At 30.5% G+C, this 21323-nt stretch overlaps 3 protein-coding genes across 4 annotated transcripts; 1 reads left to right on the forward strand and 2 right to left on the reverse strand.

The window, feature by feature from the left end:
* The first annotated feature begins 1015 nt into the window (after positions 1-1015).
* LOC112782751 (3-oxoacyl-[acyl-carrier-protein] reductase 4) lies at positions 1016-4599 on the forward strand. The gene is made up of 11 exons (XM_025825310.3): positions 1016-1661; positions 1736-1878; positions 2278-2331; positions 2818-2898; positions 2973-3018; positions 3093-3187; positions 3269-3301; positions 3475-3609; positions 3700-3793; positions 3870-3952; positions 4177-4599. The coding sequence occupies exons 1-11, from the start codon at positions 1487-1489 to the stop codon at positions 4207-4209; spliced, it is 972 nt and encodes a 323-aa protein (XP_025681095.1). The 5' UTR covers positions 1016-1486; the 3' UTR covers positions 4210-4599.
* A 69-nt stretch (positions 4600-4668) lies between these two features.
* Positions 4669-10117, reverse strand: LOC112782750 (uncharacterized). 2 transcript variants are annotated; one of them, XM_025825309.3, is made up of 17 exons: positions 9905-10117; positions 9694-9769; positions 9250-9381; positions 8447-8804; positions 8276-8371; positions 7976-8055; positions 7677-7752; positions 7405-7581; positions 6964-7068; positions 6772-6867; positions 6594-6686; positions 6442-6480; positions 6285-6326; positions 5870-6000; positions 5666-5792; positions 5362-5542; positions 4669-4958 (listed from the first exon to the last, which is right to left on the reverse strand). In XM_025825309.3, exons 1-16 carry the CDS (start codon positions 9978-9980, stop codon positions 5390-5392), a joined length of 1857 nt encoding a protein of 618 aa, XP_025681094.1. In that variant the 5' UTR covers positions 9981-10117; the 3' UTR covers positions 4669-4958; positions 5362-5389. The 2 variants fall into 2 exon arrangements, with proteins under 2 accessions (XP_025681094.1, XP_025681093.1); XM_025825308.3 differs by having other exon boundaries at positions 4669-5542.
* A 1902-nt stretch (positions 10118-12019) lies between these two features.
* LOC112784835 (lysine histidine transporter 2) lies at positions 12020-20244 on the reverse strand. The gene is made up of 8 exons (XM_025828166.3): positions 19776-20244; positions 14949-15242; positions 13979-14365; positions 13514-13907; positions 13327-13432; positions 13141-13232; positions 12644-12712; positions 12020-12542 (listed from the first exon to the last, which is right to left on the reverse strand). The coding sequence occupies exons 2-8, from the start codon at positions 15161-15163 to the stop codon at positions 12444-12446; spliced, it is 1362 nt and encodes a 453-aa protein (XP_025683951.1). The 5' UTR covers positions 15164-15242; positions 19776-20244; the 3' UTR covers positions 12020-12443.
* Positions 20245-21323: the final 1079 nt, after the last annotated feature.

Here is a 21323-nt window from a genome sequence, read left to right on the forward strand (position 1 = left end):
AGAGATGAATTTTCCAAAGATAACTTAAATAATGTGTTATACGTTATCGTCGATTTTTATAAAATAATAATATTTTTTTATAATTAAAATATTTTTTTTTAAATATCAATAACGTTTTATATTATTACTATAATAGTATAAAATATTAAAATAATTAAATATTTTTATGTTTCACACTAAAATTATTCATATATAAAAATTAAACTCTGTTAAATAACTAATACCCAACCAACCAATTACTAACTAACTTATTAATAATTAATATTTTTAAATTTTTAAATTATCATTAATTAATAATTATTTAAATTATTTTTAAGAATATAAAATTAATAAATATTGATTATAATTATTTAAAATTGTCTAATTAAAAATTATTTTAACTATACTTTTTCATAAAAAATTTTAGCCTAAAATTGTAGATTGTAAAATTGAATCACCACTAAATAATGAAACAATCCTAAGTATCACAACTTGTATTTTAATAGATTCTTTTTTTTCATCTCTACTCACAATTAGGGTTGGCAACATGCATCTTACCTATGGATATTCAACCCGTTCCTATCTGATCGAATAAGATTGTCAATCTCATCTGCAGTAGGTAGAATAGAGTGCGAATAAGGTTTTCGTGTGGGTCGAATAGGGTGGGAGTTGAACCTCAATCCTATCCAACCAATCCACACTATATATATATATATATATATATATATATATATATATATATATATATATGTTTTAAGTAGATGATGAATCAAAGATTTTTCACTAAATATAAAAGATCTTTAACATTAATAATTTAATACTTTTTTTTACATAAAAATCAATTCTATTTTAAATTATCATCAAGTTTATAACAATATTATATTTTTTCACAACTCGCAAATAAAATTAAATACTCACAAATTAAAAAAGATAAAACAAAAATTAAAATATTCTCAATTTACAAATAAAATAAAATAAAATTTATATAAAAATCTCAACCACTAATAAAAATAAAATTGACTTCAAACCTTACTTTAACTTTCCTATTGTCGCCCCTATTCACCATGGCAGTAGATCAGACACGGAGCTTGGGTAGGCGGATGTAACAACTTTTATTCAATTTTCCTTCTCCGTAATTATTCCATCCCAACCAACATGAGGAAAAGAGCAATACGAGTTCCCTGAAACCAACAACACTGGATTTACATTTTTATCCATGCTAGCCTTGAGCATGATATAATAGAGCATTTAACCAGGACCCAATGGTAATTAACATCCTTCCGCAGACTCCTAAACACGAAAAACACGTCAGAGACAGAGTCACACTTCGTTTGCATCGACAGCTCTCACTCTCTCCGGAGCTCCCAAAGCTCACACACACTGCCAACACTGCTAACTAACACCCAACTGAATCCCCCCTCTTTAGAAACCAATCTCTCTCTCTCTCTCTCTCTCTCTGGCTTCTTCTCTCATTTCCCATTCTCGCGTCCTTCTCGGAAGAACAGTTATGGCTTCTCTCTCCGCTTCCAACTGCGTGGCCTTCCGAACTGCCAACTTCTCCTCCTCCGCCGCCGCCGATAACTGCAAAATCGGTCATCTCCGCCAATGGTCTCCGATTCCGACTAAGCTCTATCGCCCGCAAGGCCTCCGCTGCGGATCCAATGCTCCGTTTCGCTTATCCGGTACTGATCTCTGTGTGTGTGTGTGTGCGTGTTTCGATTTGTGTTTTTGAGTTTTGGTTTGATTTGAACTGCAGGTGTGAGAGCGCAGGTTGCTACGCTTGAGGAGGCAGGAACAGTTGCGTCTCAGAATGTGGAAGCACCGGTTGTGGTGGTCACCGGAGCCTCCAGAGGTATCGGCCGTTCAATCGCGCTGGCATTGGGAAAAGCAGGTTGCAAGGTTAGTCCTTGCAAACTCAAGACTATTTTTCGCGACTTTTATGTGTTGTGTCTGTAACTTTCAAATGTTGCTTAAACTTGGTGTGTATTTGGATTAACATATTTTAAGTTAAACGTAGGTTATAATAGAAGCTTCCTAGACGTCTCTAGAAATAAATTAAAACAGCAAATCATGCTCTTACTTGTGCTTCTTCAAGTAGGCAATTACATTTCTCTTTTAACTTTAATCAAGCAAAACTAAAAGGAAGACAAATCTGTTGTGTCGATAACAGTGCAGTGTGTGTTCGATGATGTGGTTCTTTGGTTAAAACTTGTTTACTTTTCAATTAATTTACTTTTGTGCTAATGTGATTTACTTTTGATCCTGATGCTCAGTTATTATTTGGGCTTTGTATTGCAGGTGCTTGTTAACTACGCAAGGTCATCTAAGGAAGCTGAGGAGGTTTCCAAGGAGGTACCAGACCTCTCATTTTATAGCATTTTGTCAATATTATTCTGTGCAGTGTTGCTGTTTTGTTATATAGTTTTTGACCCGTTGATTTCATGTTAACTGTGATTAAGCATACTTTTTTAGCAAGCATAATTCAAAACCTTATGCAATTACTTTCATTTCATACATGTTCTTCATAATTCTTTGGCAATAATGCACAAAACTCGATAATGTATAAGATTAGATAGCTTAATTCTCAATCTACTTGTTAGTGTTAATGTGTTATCAGTAAATTTCTAATGTGAAAATTCGTCTTTCTATTCCATTTTTGTTTGATGTGTGTCATTTTCCTTTCCACTAGAACAAAATGTTTAATTTGTCCCATGCTTGAACATTTGCTTCTTATTTTATTTGTGAAGTCAGCTCTTTTTTGTTTGTATTATTTATAGATGTTGTTCACTATGTTATATCAATTGATTTGGCTGCATTTATTTGACTATTACCTTTTAGATCGAGGCATCTGGTGGACAAGCTCTTACATTTGGGGGAGATGTTTCCAATGAAGCTCACGTGGAATCCATGATTAAAGCTGTAAGCTTCTATTCTCAAATTATTATGCTGAGATTTTTCTGTCTTGGCTGCTTTCATGACTTCCGTATATGCAGGCGACCGATGCTTGGGGAACTGTTGATGTACTGATAAACAATGCAGGTACCTTAAGCTCTTCTGCTATCATTTTTCTTTTCGTATTCAAATATCATACTCATAAGATATTATGGATTCAGGAATTACTAGAGATGGTTTGTTAATGAGAATGAAGAAATCTCAATGGCAGGAGGTTATTGATCTAAATCTCACAGGGGTTTTTCTTTGCACACAGGTAAGTCAGTTAATAATTTGAATGGAGTTAAAATATATTTAGCTTTCTTTATGGATTGGATCTGACATTTTTTTTGGGCAGGCTGCAGCTAAGATTATGATGAAGAAGAAGAAGGTAACATCCACTTAATAAACCAATTGATTCCATCTCTGGCATTCTTCCAGCATCATTAACCAATTAAGTGATTGTTGTTCCTAGACTGGAAATAATTAGCATTCAGTCTTTTGCTGTCTAATGGTCACTAATCTCTTTATTTTCATATATATCAATCCACCTGTGTTTCACAGGGAAGGATAATCAATATTGCATCAGTTGTTGGTCTGGTTGGCAATGTTGGACAAGCCAATTATAGTGCTGCAAAAGCCGGAGTAATTGGCTTAACAAAAACTGTTGCAAAGGAGTATTCTAGCAGAAGCATCACTGTATTTCTTTAAATCTATGCATTTCTTCCTGATATCAAAGAGCAAATAGCCAGTTGATGGAATGAACTAAAACCGGATTTTACTTGCCAGGTTAATGCAGTTGCCCCAGGGTTTATTGCATCTGATATGACTGCAAAGCTAGGAGAAGACATTGAGAAAAAGATTTTGGAGACAATCCCATTAGGTGAACACTGGAACTATGTCGATGGATGCTTTAATTAGTTGGTGTTATTAACTTACAATTTCTACCATGGATTCAGGGCGATATGGTCAACCAGAAGAAGTTGCTGGGCTGGTGGAATTTTTGGCTCTTAATCCTGCTGCTAGTTACATCACTGGGCAGGTAGTTTATTCTATTTCCCTATTGCTTTCTAATGCAGAATTACTTTATTACACTAGTCACCCTCTCAGTGCAATACATATAATTCAAGACATACTGAAATTTGTTGATGAAATACTCTAATAACTTGTCATATCATTTTTTGAAGGTTCTGTAACGTGTTATTTAGCCTCATTTCTTTTCTAGCCAATTAGGCACTTACAGTTAAGCTATTAAATGTGTTGCAGGTGTTCACCATTGATGGAGGTATGGTGATGTAAATCAGCAACCAGAGCTACTGAAGTGCAGAGTTCAAATAAAGGGCTTTCAACTTCTGTTGTACGGTGATAGTTAATTCTAATGCTGATTTTTCTCTAGTCCTGCTCTACCTGATGACTTTTATTAAAATCTCATTTTAGCTTTTCGACAAAACCAAAGGTGTAGTGCAGGCAAGCTTCGAAACAGATTGTATTTTGGGTGTGGTTGCATTTTGGTCATTTTAACAAAATAGGTTTAATTTAACTTTTATATTTTAAGCAACTCATGCTTCGAGTAGTAGCTCTTCCTTTTGGACCTGCTTTTAAGGGAGCCAGTTTATTTATGCATTTTACACAATTAGTTCACGTAATTAATACGTGAAGTGATAAATAAAACAAGATGTTTCGTGGCTATAGCTAAGCAACTATTTGGCATATGCTGTTCTCTTCATAACTTAATTTACAACTGCACAAGTGCTCCTGTGAAGCTTAAAGGCACATACATTACTATGTCATTTCCTGATTTCCAAGAGTATACTTACAGAGGAAGGCACGTAGTATAATAAAATTGTTTTATATAAAACAATGAATACCAATAACGTCACGAATTCCGAGTTACTTTCAATATAATATAACAATGCACAGCAAAATTATGTACAACTCATGATACATAAAGGAACACTTCCCCGTGATGAAGCGAGTCACCATTTGAATCAATTCAAATTCTGACTGAGCCAAAAATAAGATTGCTTCTACTAGTGGATACAGGATACCTGTAGAAAATTAAACTAGTGTATATTGTTAATCATAACAGCAATGCTACACATTAACAATGTTTCAGAGTGGATTCTAATTTTTACTCAAGAAACATGAGGGCCTGTGTGAGTTGAGAGAACGGGAAGAAGAGGCTGGCTGAGGATGAGAATTACAGATCCAAAGTAATCTCCCCATCCTTTTTTTAAAATCACTTTTACACTCTTTCATGGGCTAAACATGCATGAGACTCAGATTACATATTCTGCATTCTAACTTTTCTAAATATTTAAGTCCTAGCCAAAAAATAAAAACAATATCTATAAATTTCACATGTTACTCCAAAACACAGGCTAAGATGCATCACTGAAAGCAATTTTCCAGAGCATGAACGACAGTTCAAGGGCTGTTACGAATGCGCACCTCCTGACTACAGATGCTCCGAAACTATTCATATGCCAATAACTGATGCATTAATTTTGTCGGAACCACCACGATAATCAAGCTCTACAAAAGTACCCCCTCCTTCTCCCTTTGTTAGTCTTCCTGGATTCACAGCAATGCATTTCTTGCAGTTTGTCTCTTCACTTCCCACATTAAGCACCTATGCAGTAATGAATAAAGTCTATTTCATCAGAAATTAGTATCCACCACCTAATTCTCAAAAATTCAATCACCGTCAAGGATTGAGAAAAAGTAACAAGCACAAGGTAAAAAACATGTGTACCTTGACAAAGTACTTGATATCCGAAGGCAAGATAAGAAGATCTGGAACCAACGGGAGTTGAAGGGCTTCTGGTGCAAGAGAAAAATCCAAAGGAACACCTTCTGCCGGCGGATAAAGTGGATAAAAGCTAATCCAAAAATCAAAGGGTGTCAACTGTTTGTGATGATTTCTGAAAGCAAAAAATCACAGGAGATCAGACCTCACCTTTGCTGGCTAAGAATATGATTTGCAAGCCTACTCAAGCGATCAGTAGGTTGTCCATCTGGCGCAGTTCGTGATATCTCTTCCCCACTGATCTGCTTGAGAATATCTACACTGCAGCAACCAACTTTGACCTGAAAAGCAATAACAAATGGTAACTCTTACATGCTCCTCTCTAGACACAGCAATTAACTAAACCTTGTACATTTTTTCTTCCACTATTTGGCCAAGAGAATCAGTAAGTGGATAATAAAACCTAAAAGAAATTTAGTAAAGCATACTATGTGGTACAGCAGATGTATTTGCAAAATATGCATCTTGTGTCGGTCAATTTTTATTTTTAAAGCCCAGAGGTATAACATGGGAAGTAGAACACAATAAATTACCAAGTCATAAAATGAGATCACCAATGCAATACCTCGTTTGCCTCAAAGATTCCAGGATTAGTGAGACTGATTATCTGTATAATAGAATAGAATAATTACGTAAGCATCAATGTTAATAGTGAATGATATTTTTGTAAGTACATGCAACAGTTCCAAGATTATTTTGTCAAATGCTTCGAGATAATTTACCTGAGATTTGAGATCAGGAAGATTGATATCCAGTTCAGGCTGCATAAAGAAATAGTCGATCTCAATATTTAGATTTGGGATTGAAGGAAACAAATATACTAGCATCGTGAACAAAAATCACCATATCTTAGTTGATTAAATTCTATCTGTACCTGAGGGAAAACAAAATCATGGTTCGCATCTCGTATAGATGGTACAAGAAGAACACGTGCAGCAGCACCCATACATTCTACATAATCTTGTAACTGGATACCAAAAGTGATACAAAGGGGTTAGAAAAGAACTAAATAAAAATTCCCAAAAACAATGTCTACTGTTAAGAATTATTACCTTGCTCAGGATGTCGTTATGAAATATTTCATCAAAGGTTCTGTCAACGGTTCCTTTCTTAATGTTGGAGTGTTCAGAATCAACAAATGGTCCCAACTGAGATAGTCCAGTATGCAGGATCGAATAATCAAGGTTTGCATATTATCTAGGACCTAAACTAAAAAGATGCAGATTATGCATAGGTGGTATTACCAATACGAGTAACTGTGGCTGTCTTCGCTTTGCATATGCTAACAATTCTACAAGGGGCTCAAAAAATAAATTGTCTGTTGTTGTAAAAGGGCCTGCTGCAATAATCTGTTAAGCACCAAGAGCATGTGTATAATACAAATTATTAAGAGAAATATTCTTCATATTATCACAAAATTATTTTTAAAAAGAACATGAGATATTTTAAAATCTATAATATGCGTCAAAATGCAAGTAAATAAACAGCTACAAGGTTTTGCTTCACATGACTGCCTTATAACCATACTTTGGCTGGCTAATTAAGATGTTAGTAATTTGTCATTGTTAAAAAATAAACTATAGTAAAAATCTGTAAAATTTTACCAAAATACCAAAAATGGAACCTAGTGCATAATATAATTTTATAACAGAGCTCAATGACTAAGAAACAAGTAGAGTAAATACCATGGACAACTCTGTCTTTTTAGAAGTAATATCAATTGGTTGACTTTTATCAATAGCTAGCTTCTTTGCTGGATTCAAATCCTTATCATCAGCAACAGAGGTAGGTGGTATAGAATCTACCAATTTAGATGCAACTAAGCAATGCCCACTAGGATTATGCCCTTCAATACCAACAACCTATCAAAAGATGAGATCCTTGTTTCATAACCCATAATTCCAGCACAATTTTTTACTTTCAAAGCCTGAATTTAACCTGCCATGCCATTACTCACCTGCCCAGGGAAAATTGAAAAATGGCTTAAGCGTTGCAAGTCCAGACGAACACATTCTCCTCCAGAATGTTCAACACTGTCAACATATCAGAAAATAGACCATATATGATGGTAGATAAGTTTGTAGAGCTAAATGGTAGTGAACATAAACTCTTGGTCAAGCTGAATTGATCAGTTGACTGACTTTTGTTTCTCCATTTCGTTCATTAACAGATCCAACACCTAGTATTTAGATATATCAAGGTTACAATATACTTGTATAAATACTATCTATATGGTGATATATAGTGCCAATTTACCTGCCCTGCAGCATGACAGACTTGTCATTTAGACGGCCTTCTGCATCACAGCAAACCATACCGACAGCAAAAATGCTTCTCTGATAAAGTATATTAGTTTAAACTATCAGACCCATGCAAGGAGGATTTAATGTAGATACAGAGGTTTAAACAAGATAGCAAATAATCTCATTAGCCAACAGACAATCATACAATTAAGTAACAGCTTCCGAATGATTGTAAAGGCCTACTACAAAGAACATTTTGTCTTGAAATATTCTGCAAATGCATCAGTAAAATAGTTAGATGCATTAAATATACCTGTGAAGCAATTGTAGGGTCTGTTGGTTCTCCATAAATCCCAGAAGCAACAAGGGCCCTTGTATGTTTGCGAATTCGATTTTCTATTACATTCATCTAAACAACCAAAATCAGAGTTCAATAAACCAATGAACAAGGCCAAATATCTAAGAGATAGACCATATATCATACCCTATCCTCTGTCCTATCATGCATGAATCTGCAACCACGTTTAGGCCCTGATCCATGAACCACCAATGAACACCTTTTACAAGGCATAACTTTCCTAATAACATCATCCTCATCGATCTCATGATTCGGCACTTGTATTTCATTCTCTATATCAGGCACTGTGTTGATGCTAAATTTCACAGCAAACCTATCAGTTCGCTTTGAAAAGGGTGTCACCAGCTCAGTTGGTTTTCCAGAAGATAAAATATTCCCATGTGTTAGAGACATTGCTTCGTGTGCAGGTGAACGAAGATGTTCATCATTATTTGTTGGAGTCCCAGGAGTACTAAACTTAGCATCATCATCATTATTTAAGACCCTACAAAGAAGGATTGTTATGAAAATATCTGTAGCTTAGCGGAAATTCTGAAATACAATTCAAACAGTTTTGTCCACTTTATAACTTATTAGGCTATTACACAACCCAACAGGAGATAACGATAAATAAAAACAAACAAGAATCAGTGTAAGCGATAGACAAGAGCAAACACAATTCTAATGAATACATAAAGGGAAGGGACCTGACCAATAACAGAAGTTGTAAGAATGCAGCAGCCACAATACTTGCACTTAAATTTTAAACTATGCAGAAGGTTGGGTCTAAATAAAACAATAAGCTCTTACCCCCCTTAAATAAATAAAGCTGAAATCCCACCCTCCCCTCACCCCGCATAAATTTTACGGTTAAAGCAAGTCAATCATTAAGCAAAACACATAAGAAAACCACACACGAATTTATTGTAAATTTAGTAAGATGTACTTACATTTCTACATCTCTGATAGAGTAACTATGCAAATTAGATTCCTCCTTTATAACTTCTTCTTTCTTGTTAGTCTGCAGGTGCATCAAAAAGCCATCCATTTCAGCATTTTGCACTGTTGGCTCATTCAGTTGTCTGTCGGATTGAGAGAGATAGAGAGAAAGAGAAGAATTAAGCCATAAAGTAGAATTACCACAATTTTCATTTCAGATATTTTATAAAACAATGCACTGTTTTTTTCTGTGGAACCATTAGCAACGCAGCAGAGTGTATCCTTCATAAACTCAGAAATTCAAAAAAGTGCAGAGAATAATTCAAAAATTGAAACAAGTTTTGACAATTAAACTTAAAAATATATATATATTGAAAGTTCATTCTAAAATTAATCTAATTACCAAACACACAGCTTTAGCTTCAAATATAACAGTAGAGAGAGAGCGCAAAAACCTGTTGAGGTAATAAACCTCCCAGTTTGAGACGAGATCTGCAGGGCTGAGGCTGTAGTTGATGCAGAAAGTCATACCTGCAAGCATATGCTACATACATTAGCACATTCAACGCTTTTTCTTTCTTCTTCTTCTTCTTCGTTTTTTTTTTCTCTACTCTTCAATAATCGAGAGAAAGGAATTGGAACAAACGAGAAAGAAGAACTACTTACACTTGTTCAGTATTTCTTCTTCTTCCTCAAGGTTGAACCCGGCTTTTCTGAATTCTGACTTGATTTCCTCTTCCATGGCTTCTCTCCCTCTCTCTAGAGTCTAGGGTTTGGTTTCTTTCTCTGATTTGACGAAGTGCGAAACAAATTGGCGGGAAATTTGCCAGTTGAGTTTATATATAATATCCGAACACTGAAAATTTTCCTCTTTTGGACATGGAACACTGAAGATTGAAGACTTAAGCCGAGAGATGTAATGGGCTTGGGTTATTGTTGGCAACTTCACTTAATTTTTTGAAATTAATCAAGTCCAATTTTTGGGCACAAACTTGCTTCATCCTTTTTGTTGGTCTAATCTGACGAGTGACGAGAAGCCTTACTTATCTAACAAAAATAAATTCAGGACCAAATGTTGTTTTCATTAGTGATAAATTGCTAATTTGCTATGTTGGGTTGGTCTAGTGGTTAGCTCATTAGTCCGCTTAAGCAAGTGTCGGGAGTTCGAATCCCGCCTTGTGCATGCAGCAACCCATTGGCCAGCGGCAAACCCTTAAATGGAGCTCAGTACCGCGGCGGATTAGTCCTTGGCTTGCCGAACTGGGGGATACCGTGAAAAACCAAAAAAAAAAATTGCTAATTTGCTATGCTTTTTTCCGTATATTTTAAAATTGCTAATTGTTGATACTCTGATTCAATAGATAAAGTCAGGTTCAATAAGGATAAGAGGTTTGTGCCAATGAGTTATAACTCAGATGGCATAATCTTTCCATACTCATCTAAGAAGTCGTAAATTTCAGTTTCTGATCTTTAGTTAAAAAAAAAAAGATAAGAGGTTCATTTTAAAAAAAGAGATCTATTCTCGTACCATCTTTATCTCATCTAAAAAATAAATCTCAACAGACTTTTAAGATAAAGGAAACATTATCTATCAATAAAGTTAAAACTATTCAAATAATTTATGTTCAAACCTATTAAAATATGTCTAAAATCTTTGCTAACTTATATTAATATTTTTATATGTGTTATTTTTACTGCTTATTATTTTTTATATGCTAAAGAAGGTTAGGGGTGAAAGAAAAGTGAGTGAAAAAATATACGTTTTCTTCCATTTCGTATATATTACACTAGAGTTGGAGGCTTCATGTCGTGGGTGACGTAACTCATGTGGCCATTTCGCATATGTCAGAAGTAACATGGATCCTCAACTTGCAACTCCTCCAAACTTTGACTTGGTCCAGACCTGCATCTTCTTCAATAATTTTATCTATGCACATTTTAAGAATTAATAATTTTAAAATTATCTGAATTCTATCAAGATCTCGAAATTTTTTTTAACAAAATCGGTATCTCAAAATCTGGTTTAGAGAACTTTGAACAAAGCCTTCCAGATGTTAACGCTAATATACTTCGCTGCATACAAGTCCATAAACTTGACAAGCATTTAAGTTTTTGTTTCAGATCTTAAAAAGAAGTAAAGAATGGTTTAACTCCCTTCTCGTCTGCTTTTACCGATTTTACAATCGATCTAACATAATTTTTTTTTTATATAAAACAGTTTACACTAGTTTTTAAAATTAAAATTAGTTTTATTTTTTTAAATTGATTTAAACCTTTTTTTAATTATAAACTGCGGAAATAACGCCCAAAATAACAAAGTATTTGTCAGCCAACTAACTTCCAGACTTTCTCAAATGAAAAAGTCTAAATACAATATAAGTCAACTCAAGTCATTTTTTTATAAATTAAAATAGTAGAGTTAATTTTTTTTTTAATAACAGATCTCTTATTTATCAACTAGTTAATTCTAATTAGCTATTCTCTTAATTGATTTCTTAGCAAAACCATTCTAAAAACAGCAGTTCTCAGGTCCTCCAAAAAATTAACTTATAGGCCGATTTTATGGTGAATTCTCCGTTGGAAAATCCTTTAAGCTATCTATACCACCAGGAACCCAATGATCCATCAAAAAATTAGTGTCTTATGATATAAACTTATTTAAAACCTATTTGCTAAGTGAGAAAGTAATTTGTTGCAATTTTTAAGTCATTTAAAAAAGTTTAGTTTAGTTTCAGTTTAATTTATGAAAAAATTGCACCATAAACATTTTTACTAGAGAGATTCAAACATAGGTAGTTGATTCTTTATTTAAACAAAGTACAGACTAAATTCACAAATGTTCAAGATGAATTGATTTATCACATTCTCTTTTTCTTCCAAATTTTAGAAGAAATAAATATTGGCGTACACCAATATTAATAAATTCATTAAAGCACTTGACTGTCTAATAAACTCTCTGTAATATATGTGCACTTGATTATAAGGCAAAATAAAATCCTACTAAATTAAAGCTAGACCTTAAATTCATAAAGACATCTTTTATATATATATATATATATTTATATATATATTTCATAAAAATTTATTGATCATATGAAGAATTCATCTTTGCACAGTGCCTCAAAAGTGCTTAATTCCTTTTCTTTTTTGCATTCTCCCATCAACCAACTTTGAACCCAATAACAGAATAATCATTCCTTAAAGCTCATGAGAAAAATTTGTAATCCTTGGCTGACATAATGATATTCCTCAATGCACCAATAGGAGATAGTGTCATTATCAATATTCCAATAATAATACATATCTGAAATTCAAGGATGAAGGAACAAAATTAGTTAGTATCCTCACGAATAATTTTTCAAATTGAAGATAAACTTATTAATAGTTAAATACAAATAAATTTACCCAATTAATCGTCCAAGACAAGCCATATTTTTTAGGTTTCTTGAGCTTAAGCCATATGATGCATGGTAGCTGCAAGTAGCCATAAAATTAAATAAGACCAATAATAAGTTAATAGCTAAACATGTATATGCATAGTGGGTTGGATAAAATATAAATATTTATTATTATTTATTCATTTTTTTCACATTCTCCATCAGTGTCTTTATAGATTAGATTTTTAAGAAATGAAGAAAAAATTTTTATTTTTTTTAAATTCTTTTTTTTATCTCTCTCCAAAATTATATTTCACAAATACTTTTAAAATACAACCATATTACATATATACAAAAAAAATTAGTTATCCGTACAAAATATATATTAAAAGAATAAATACAAATTAAAAATAAATTAAATAATACATGTATTTAATAAATAGAAATAATTTGTTGACTGGTTTTTTTATATGCATTTAATATTTCTATTTAAAATATCAAATAATAATAACATATCGTACTTACATAATAAGAGGTGGGAGCAAATGCGAATCCACCAAGAAATCCAAGAAGAGACCCAAAAAATGGGACACAAATTCCTATGAACATTGTAATTGCTGCACAATATATATAGAATTAGAAAAGTTGGAGTTTTGTTGGTAGAAGGCAATAGAAGCCATTCCAAATCAAAGTGATAAATGAAGAACATACCAACATATAGAAAGCGAGTTGTGAATCGCAGGGTAGTAGAAGGTGAGAAATTCAAGCGTGTAACCAAGAAGGTTTCAATCATATCAAACACTGGCATTGCAAATACCTGTTTTACAAAAATTAGTTATAAAAATGAAGTAATAAAAGGAGTAAAGTGTGACCCTGAAAGTTGAAAGTGAAAAGCGACCTGGTAGCCTCCAACAACATGGATGACAACAAACAAGTTAGCAATGCCAATAAGCCAAGCAGGGCGTTGGAGTGTGATGAGGATGTTATCATCCACAGAATTTCCAAACATGTAGTACCCAATAAAGGCAACAGGGAAGTAGCATAATGCAACTCCAATGTATGCCAAAACACACCCTCTCCACATTGGTATCTTAGAAGGTTTCTCCGCAGTTGAAGGCATTGTAGCTTGGATTTCAAGAACCACATTGTGGCCTGCGTATGCAAATGCCACATCTCCCAATGCAGAGAAGAAATTGAACACACCATCGCTCGTGCTATTCATTTTTACAGTATAGTCTATGTCCTTTGAAATCCCTTTCTTGATAGACGCAGCCCAAGCGATTGTTGAGTAACTGCTCCAAAAACAACATTAAGTGAAATTCTCATAACATATTTTATATGTTGTGGCGAAATTCATGCTTACCTGAGAGACATGACGGCTGCACCAGCAGAGATAGCGGAAATAGAGTTAAAGTTAGGAATTTGTGCAAGCACAAAGTTTACAGAAGCAAACACCATGATCCAATAAGTGGTTCTGATTTGTTTACAATCAGGACAAAAGGTTTCATGAACTTTTTTCAAAGATTTGCCTCCAGTGACCATGTATACAATGCATGTACCAACTTCAACAAGCAGTTGTTGAGGAACCACATTCCACAGACCAAGCTTTTCTCCGAAAGCTTCTTGTCCCAACTGATGATACCTGTCGTTTCTCTTTCCCCCAGGTACCATTTCGTGCATCTCAACCATTTGCCATAGCGTGTATAGTGTGATTATCCATGACAGGATCATCACTGTAACACCAGCACCCCTGTTTTTTTTTTATATTAAAAATTCATTTCAAATAAATAACATAACAACAACATTATAGATATATATAATAATTGGCGAAAACTTTTTAGTATTCAAATAAATTAAACAAAGCCATTTTACAATATTCTTATCTTTATCTTCTTCAATTCAATGCATATGAATCGTCATGTTGGAATATCCAGAAGCCAGAGTGACTTTAAAACAATGGATTAAGTTAAGATATTTTAATATAAAATAATAAAATTTGACCAAAAATCTAAAAACTTGTTTGTTTACGTTTTTATCTTTTATTCTCGCTTTATTTTTAGTGTTTTTTGTTTTCATGATTTTAGGAGAGAAAAAAAAAGAAAAAATAACAAAAAATTAATTTTTTATTTTTTTATAATTCTAAAAAAAAATATTAAAAAATAAAAAATCTAAATAAACAATCATCTACAAGTCATCCATATTATGTCAACCACAGTAATTAATCCATTTTAGTGATAAGAAAACATATCATATATATATAATAATAAATTGTGAAGAAAAGTAGCATAATTAGAGCTTGAAGAAGAAACACAACTACTGTATATATTACGTACCATCCCATATGTGACATGGCATAAGGAAGGCTGAGAATTCCAGCACCAACCATGGCCGTGAGGTTGTGAAAAGCAGAATACCACCATTTCGCATTTCTTGAAGCAGTTATGGGAAGCCAATCATCAAGGTTCTTTTGCTTTGAACCTGTTGTTGTTGTTGTTGTTATAGCTGCAGATGCCAAACCGCCACCACTTATTTCCTTCTCAGAACCCATCTATCTCTTTTTCTTTTGGTTCTTTTTAGCAATTAGAAATCAAGCCTTAGTTTCTTCTGCTTTAGATTTCCCTCTCCAGCTTCAAACAAGAAAATGTGACCAAACAAATTATAAAGAGAGCATATGCAGTTTGTAGAATAAATATTTAAATTAGTCAATATTCGAATTTTAGTTTTTAGATTGAATAAATTGATTTTTTTTAATAATTTTTATTTTATACAAATCCTCAAATTTTTAATTGTACGTTAAGAATAAATCGCTAATAAATTTTATTATAAATTAATTAAAACTATCAAGAAATCAATATCTCTAAAGGAGTATTTTTAATGAATATTGAGATAATAATTTGTTTGAGAATAAATTATTCAATTTTAAATTTTTTGAGGATCAAGTCACCAAAAAATTTTTGAGGATCAATGTAAGTATCTACTCTAGACATTGAATTGAATAATTATTTCTATCACAGAGAACGGTTGAAATAAATTAATTACAAATTAGCTATAATTAGGGAACTCAATTAAATTAGTCCTTTCTTTTATTACTTCTTATAGAACGTTTTGGATAGGAATGGATTGAGGTACTTTTAGTGGCGGGAAATTAGCTATAATTACTGTTGCATTTTTTGGATAAAAAATTAAATAAATAAATAGGAAGTTGTAGTTGAAAAGTCGCATTTGAGAACCACAAAAGTAAACACTAGTTTGTCAAAGTCTTCTATTTTTGTACCTTTGCTCCATAAATAGTTTTTAATAATTGGGGAGGGATGGTGAATCCTATTCCTATTTCCTATGTATTTTAATTTCTAGGAGTCAGCGAGAGTGACGTTAACCACACATAATAACTTAATAAGTAAACATATTAAGGAAATATGCTCATATGAAAATGAAAGAATTTGAAAATAAATATCGTTTGTCACCTTGTCAAGACAAGTCTGTGTTGACTAATAATTTAAAAAAAAAATGAAGAATATGGAAAAGTATAACTCATGTTTGGATTATTTAAGAGGTAGCTAGTATATAGGTTCATCTACTTCGTATTACAAAGTTGATTTTATGAAAATTCAATTAGAAAAAAACTTTTAATCTAAAATGGATTTTGCTATTTTGTCTAAGTTAATAAGAAACAATTCAACATCATTTTGAATGTATAATTACTAAAATTGACAATTTTAACACTATGTTATAAGCTATATTAGTTTTACTATAAACAAATTACATAAATTAAACTTTCAAGTGTGTTATATAAATATTATATTTTAAGAGGTTATAAATGATTATTTATCCTATTATGAAATTTTAAAAACAAAAAAACATCGAAAATATTAAAAACGAAGTTAAATGTGATATATCATCCTATAATCTCCTCTGTTACACGTTTTGTTTTGGTCTTTTTGAGATTGTATGATTATTGATCACGAATTTAGATCTTCTAAAATTTAAATTTTATTTTAAAGAGTAAAGTGTGATCTTCTACCCTTGAATAGTTTCTCTTTCATATTTATTCTTGGTCCCACCTATGAAATCAATGGTAAGAGATCACACTTTACTCTCTAAAATAAAACTCAAATTTTAGAGAATCAAAATCCATCACATATGAAAAACAAAAATCAGAGAATCATAGTGTGAAGTCTCCAACCGAAAAACCCAACAAAGACGCAGCATTTTCTTGCTTGAGTTTCACATGCATGGGTTTGAAAATGGAAACCCGTTTAAATTGAATAAGAAAAATATTAGAGGACATCAAAATTTATTGTTTTTAATTATTTAATTAATAAATTAATTATTAATATTTAAAAATATATTATTAAATTATTAAATTAAAAAATATTAAAAAATTGAATGAATAATTAAATGATAATAAAAAATAATAAATTTTAATATTTTTTAATATTTTTTATTGAATAATAAGAAAGGATTAAAAAAATCCAATGATAATTTGCTAATTACAGCCAAATTAGTGGCCATCACTGTTTTGTGGAAATTTGGGGCAATTAATGTGACATTTAGTTTTTTCTAGGGATTCATTGACTTAAAAATATTCAACGTATAAGATTTGGTTTGGTAAAAATTTTTAAAAAAGTGTTTATATTTTAAAAAAAATATATAAAATATTTTATATTGTCTGTCACTGTCAGTACATTAAAACTAAATTCTTTTAAAAAACAAAAATTCTTTATTTTATATTTGGTAAACTAAAAAGACAATGTACTTATGTTTTCAGATTTTAAAGAATAATAAGGATATTTTTTAAGGCACTTAGACATAATTTGGTAAGTCAAAAAGCTCATTTGTAATTTTAAACAAATAGATATGTTTTTAAAAGTATCTAAGGTGACGCTTTTTAAAGATAACTTATAATTATCAATATTAAAAAATCTAATTAATTACATACATTAACTAATATCCAAATTTAATTCTTATATTAATATCTATTAAAGTATTTTTAAATTTAAAATGCCATTTTACCAAACGCAATTGTTATTACTGATACTTATTGAAAGTTATTTTTAATTTAATTTATCAAGCATAGACATTATAATTTTTAAAAAGTTATATTTTAAAATTAATTTTTATAAACTATTTTTGAAAATTAAAAACTTTACTAAACTAAGCTTTAGGCTTAATTTGGTAAAATTTTTACTTTTTAAAAGGTGTAATATTTGTGTTTGGTAAATTAAATTAAAAATAGCTTTTAATAAGCAAAACAATAAATATTTTTGGTAAAATAATTTTTAAAATTTAAAAATACTATAATAGATATTAATATAAGAATTAAATTTAGATATTAATTAATGTAATAGGTTATATTAGACTTTTTAATTTTGATAAGTACAAGAACTTTGAAAAGTTTTTTTAGATGTTTTCAAAAACACCCCTAACTTTTAAAAACTACAAGCACAAGCATATAAACTTTTTGATTTATCAAACACAAAATACATAATTGTGGTTTTGAGGGAATTGATCCTCTTAATTTTTTTTAACAATTGAGCGAGTAAAGTGTGATCTTCCATCATTAATTTTATAAGCGGGACCAAAAAAAATATGAAAACAATAAAAGATTAGAGATCACACTTTACTCTCTCAATCTTTTTTAACAATTAAAAGGATCTATTTATTGATTTTAAGAAACAAAAACACCTCTTTAAAAAGTTTTAGTAGAGTTTTTCAAACATAACCTATAATCCTATACTTATTGAAATTAAAAACTCTAATATAACATCATGTATTAATTCATTTCCAAATTTAATTCTTATATTTATATCTATTATAATATTTTTAAATTTTAAAAATTATTTTACTAAATACATGCTATAACTTTTAAAAAATAAAAGTTTTGCTAAATTAAATCTAAGTATTTTCTCAGCAATGAACATTCATTCTATTTTTATCACTAGATGATTATAATACCCCCATACCAAAAACACAAAAATGTTTAAAAGAAATTGTATTCACTCCGTATTTTAAAGTAATATAATGAAAACAAAAAACAGATAAATTTTAAAAAAGTAATCAATTAAAAATACTATATATATTAAAAAATAATAATTAAATTATTCACCATGTTTTTATGTATAAATAAATATATATTATTTAATTCATGTTCTTTAAAATAATTCACACCCTAAACTTAGACTTAGTTTAATAAAGTATTTACTTTTTAAAAATAGCTTATAAAAATTAATTTTTAAAAAATAGTTTTTTAGAAGTTATAGTATTTATATTTGGTAAATCAAATTAAAAATAATTTTCAATAAATACAAGTAATAACAAATATGTTTGATAAAATAACTTTTAAAATTTAAAAATATATTAATAGATATTAATATAAGAATTAAATTTGGATATTAATTAATATATAAAATTATATTAGACTTTTTAATTTTAATAAACACAAGTCAAAAACTGCATTTTAGATGCTTTTAAAAATATCCCTATTTTTTAAAAACCACAAATATAAATACATACATGATCTTTTTATTTACCAAACGTAAAATTAAGAGTTTGTGCTTTTAAAAATTTGTGCAAAAATATCTCTTCAAAAAATTTTAGACCAAACTTTAAACATATTCTTAAATATACGAGATTTGAAAAAATAAAGTAAATTAAATAGACAATAATACCCTTAGTCAAATATACTTCTCAATAATTTTTCATGAAAAAGATGCAAAGAATCCGATTGATCTTTGTCCTATATATTTCTTTATCTCAGAGACTCTTTTATGAAAAAAATACATCGTGTTTTTGATATGTTGAAGAAATAAAAAATGCTCAAACAGATCTTATTATCATGCTGGCACAAAATTTATCAGCAAAACGGAAGGACTTCATATGCAAATTCAGTTGGCTCTCATCAAATTCAATAATTTCAGACATATAAATCAAGATCACCAAAAACCAGATAACTAGCTTTTGACTTTTTGTTGTTTCATATTTTTTCTTCCGTTTATTAATGAAGACAAAACCCACTACAATGACAATACATGTGTTAACGTTGGAAGAGGCTATGACGATAAAAGTGCAAATACGACATTTTACAAATTGTATAAATCTTATGGAACAGTTGAGACATCTTTTAAAAAATATATAAAATTCTTAATTTCAAAAATATTTACCTGAAAAATAGTTTGGAAGATTCCCAAATAAGGTAGCACGAAACTCCAAGAGCAGCAGCAGCAACACATGAGTAGTGAAGATAGATCAGAGTATAATAGTTTGTGAAATGCACTCTGAAACTGAAACACAAAAACTCAGCTTCAATTCTCGTGTCACTATTAAAGTCTTTGCCCCTGCTTTCACGGTTACACACTTTGAGGTACATGTATGTATGTTCCTTTCTCATTCAGAAAAGGAAAATCATCTTAACTCTTATTCGTTCTTAAAACGTATTTAAACGTATATATTTAATGTTTATTTGGATAACGATTTGACTATTATTGCTATATAAAAAATAAATACGCGTAATGATTTATGATAACATAGTATATAATAATTTAGCTGTTATTTTTGAAAAAAAATTCTTAAATGTAAATAGGCAAATTGGAGAAATTATTATTATTTGAGAGCGAGAGAATCAATAGTTATAAAGTAGTCAATGAATTGAATGTAGTGTATAAACAAGTGTTTGTGTTACCATGAATTCCGTGATTATGGGATCAGATCAGATCAGATCTCATTCATAAATGTGAATGGGCCTCCCACTTGTTCCGGAATTCGGACTTGGACTTTACGCTTTTTTTTTTTTTTTCATAAAACTTTTGCAATGCTGGGTGATTTGGTCATTTGCATTGTTGATAAAGTTTAGCGCGTCATGTACCGAAAAAAAAAAAGTTTAGGGCGTCAAAATTGGTAAAATTCATCGTTCCAACTTGTTTATTTTATTTTATTTTTTTTAGTAATTCGTTTATTTATTTTTTAAATGAGTGGATTTTTAGTTTTAAAATCAAATCCGTTTAAACTTGGTCTAAACAGCTAAGTCCAATTAATCTGATAAAATAACGGATTAATTTATTAATAATATTAGAAAGACAAAAAAAATTAAAATTTATTTTATTTAACGTGTATTAATTATTGTTAGAATTAATAAATATTAAATAAAATAAATTTATACTATTTTTAGCATTTATAGAAAAAAGAAGCAAGATTCAAGAAATAAATCACTACATGAAAGATTTTTTTTAATATTTGTCTCATCTTAAATTGATAATTATTGTGCAAGGTTAATATGTAATTTTATTTTTCTTGAACATTTTTTTTATTACATCTTCTGTCTTCATCATATCTTCGTAAACATATCCTAATAATAGCTTATCATCAATATTTACAATTCTCAACAATTTAATCAACGAACTTACATCTTTGTATACAGTAAAATAATTATTCTAATTTTTTTTGTTCAGAATAATTACACTAATAGCTCTATCATTAACATTTCTTAATTTATAATCAATAAAGTGTGCATCCACAACCAATGTTAGCAAATTCGATTTGCTTTTTTACATCCTAAGGAACCTTATGACACTTTTTAATGTCTCTTCCTATTTTTGTCAAATATTTTTTTATTCTGTTAATTCTGCCTCCTCTAAAAGTACTCAAATAAAATAAGCATTGGTAATATGACTTTTCGTTCACTACTTATAAAGTAACATATCTCCAAACTCTAT

Source organism: Arachis hypogaea, chromosome 20, assembly GCF_003086295.3.
Source record: "Arachis hypogaea cultivar Tifrunner chromosome 20, arahy.Tifrunner.gnm2.J5K5, whole genome shotgun sequence".
In the NCBI taxonomy this organism is placed as follows: domain Eukaryota; kingdom Viridiplantae; phylum Streptophyta; class Magnoliopsida; order Fabales; family Fabaceae; genus Arachis; species Arachis hypogaea.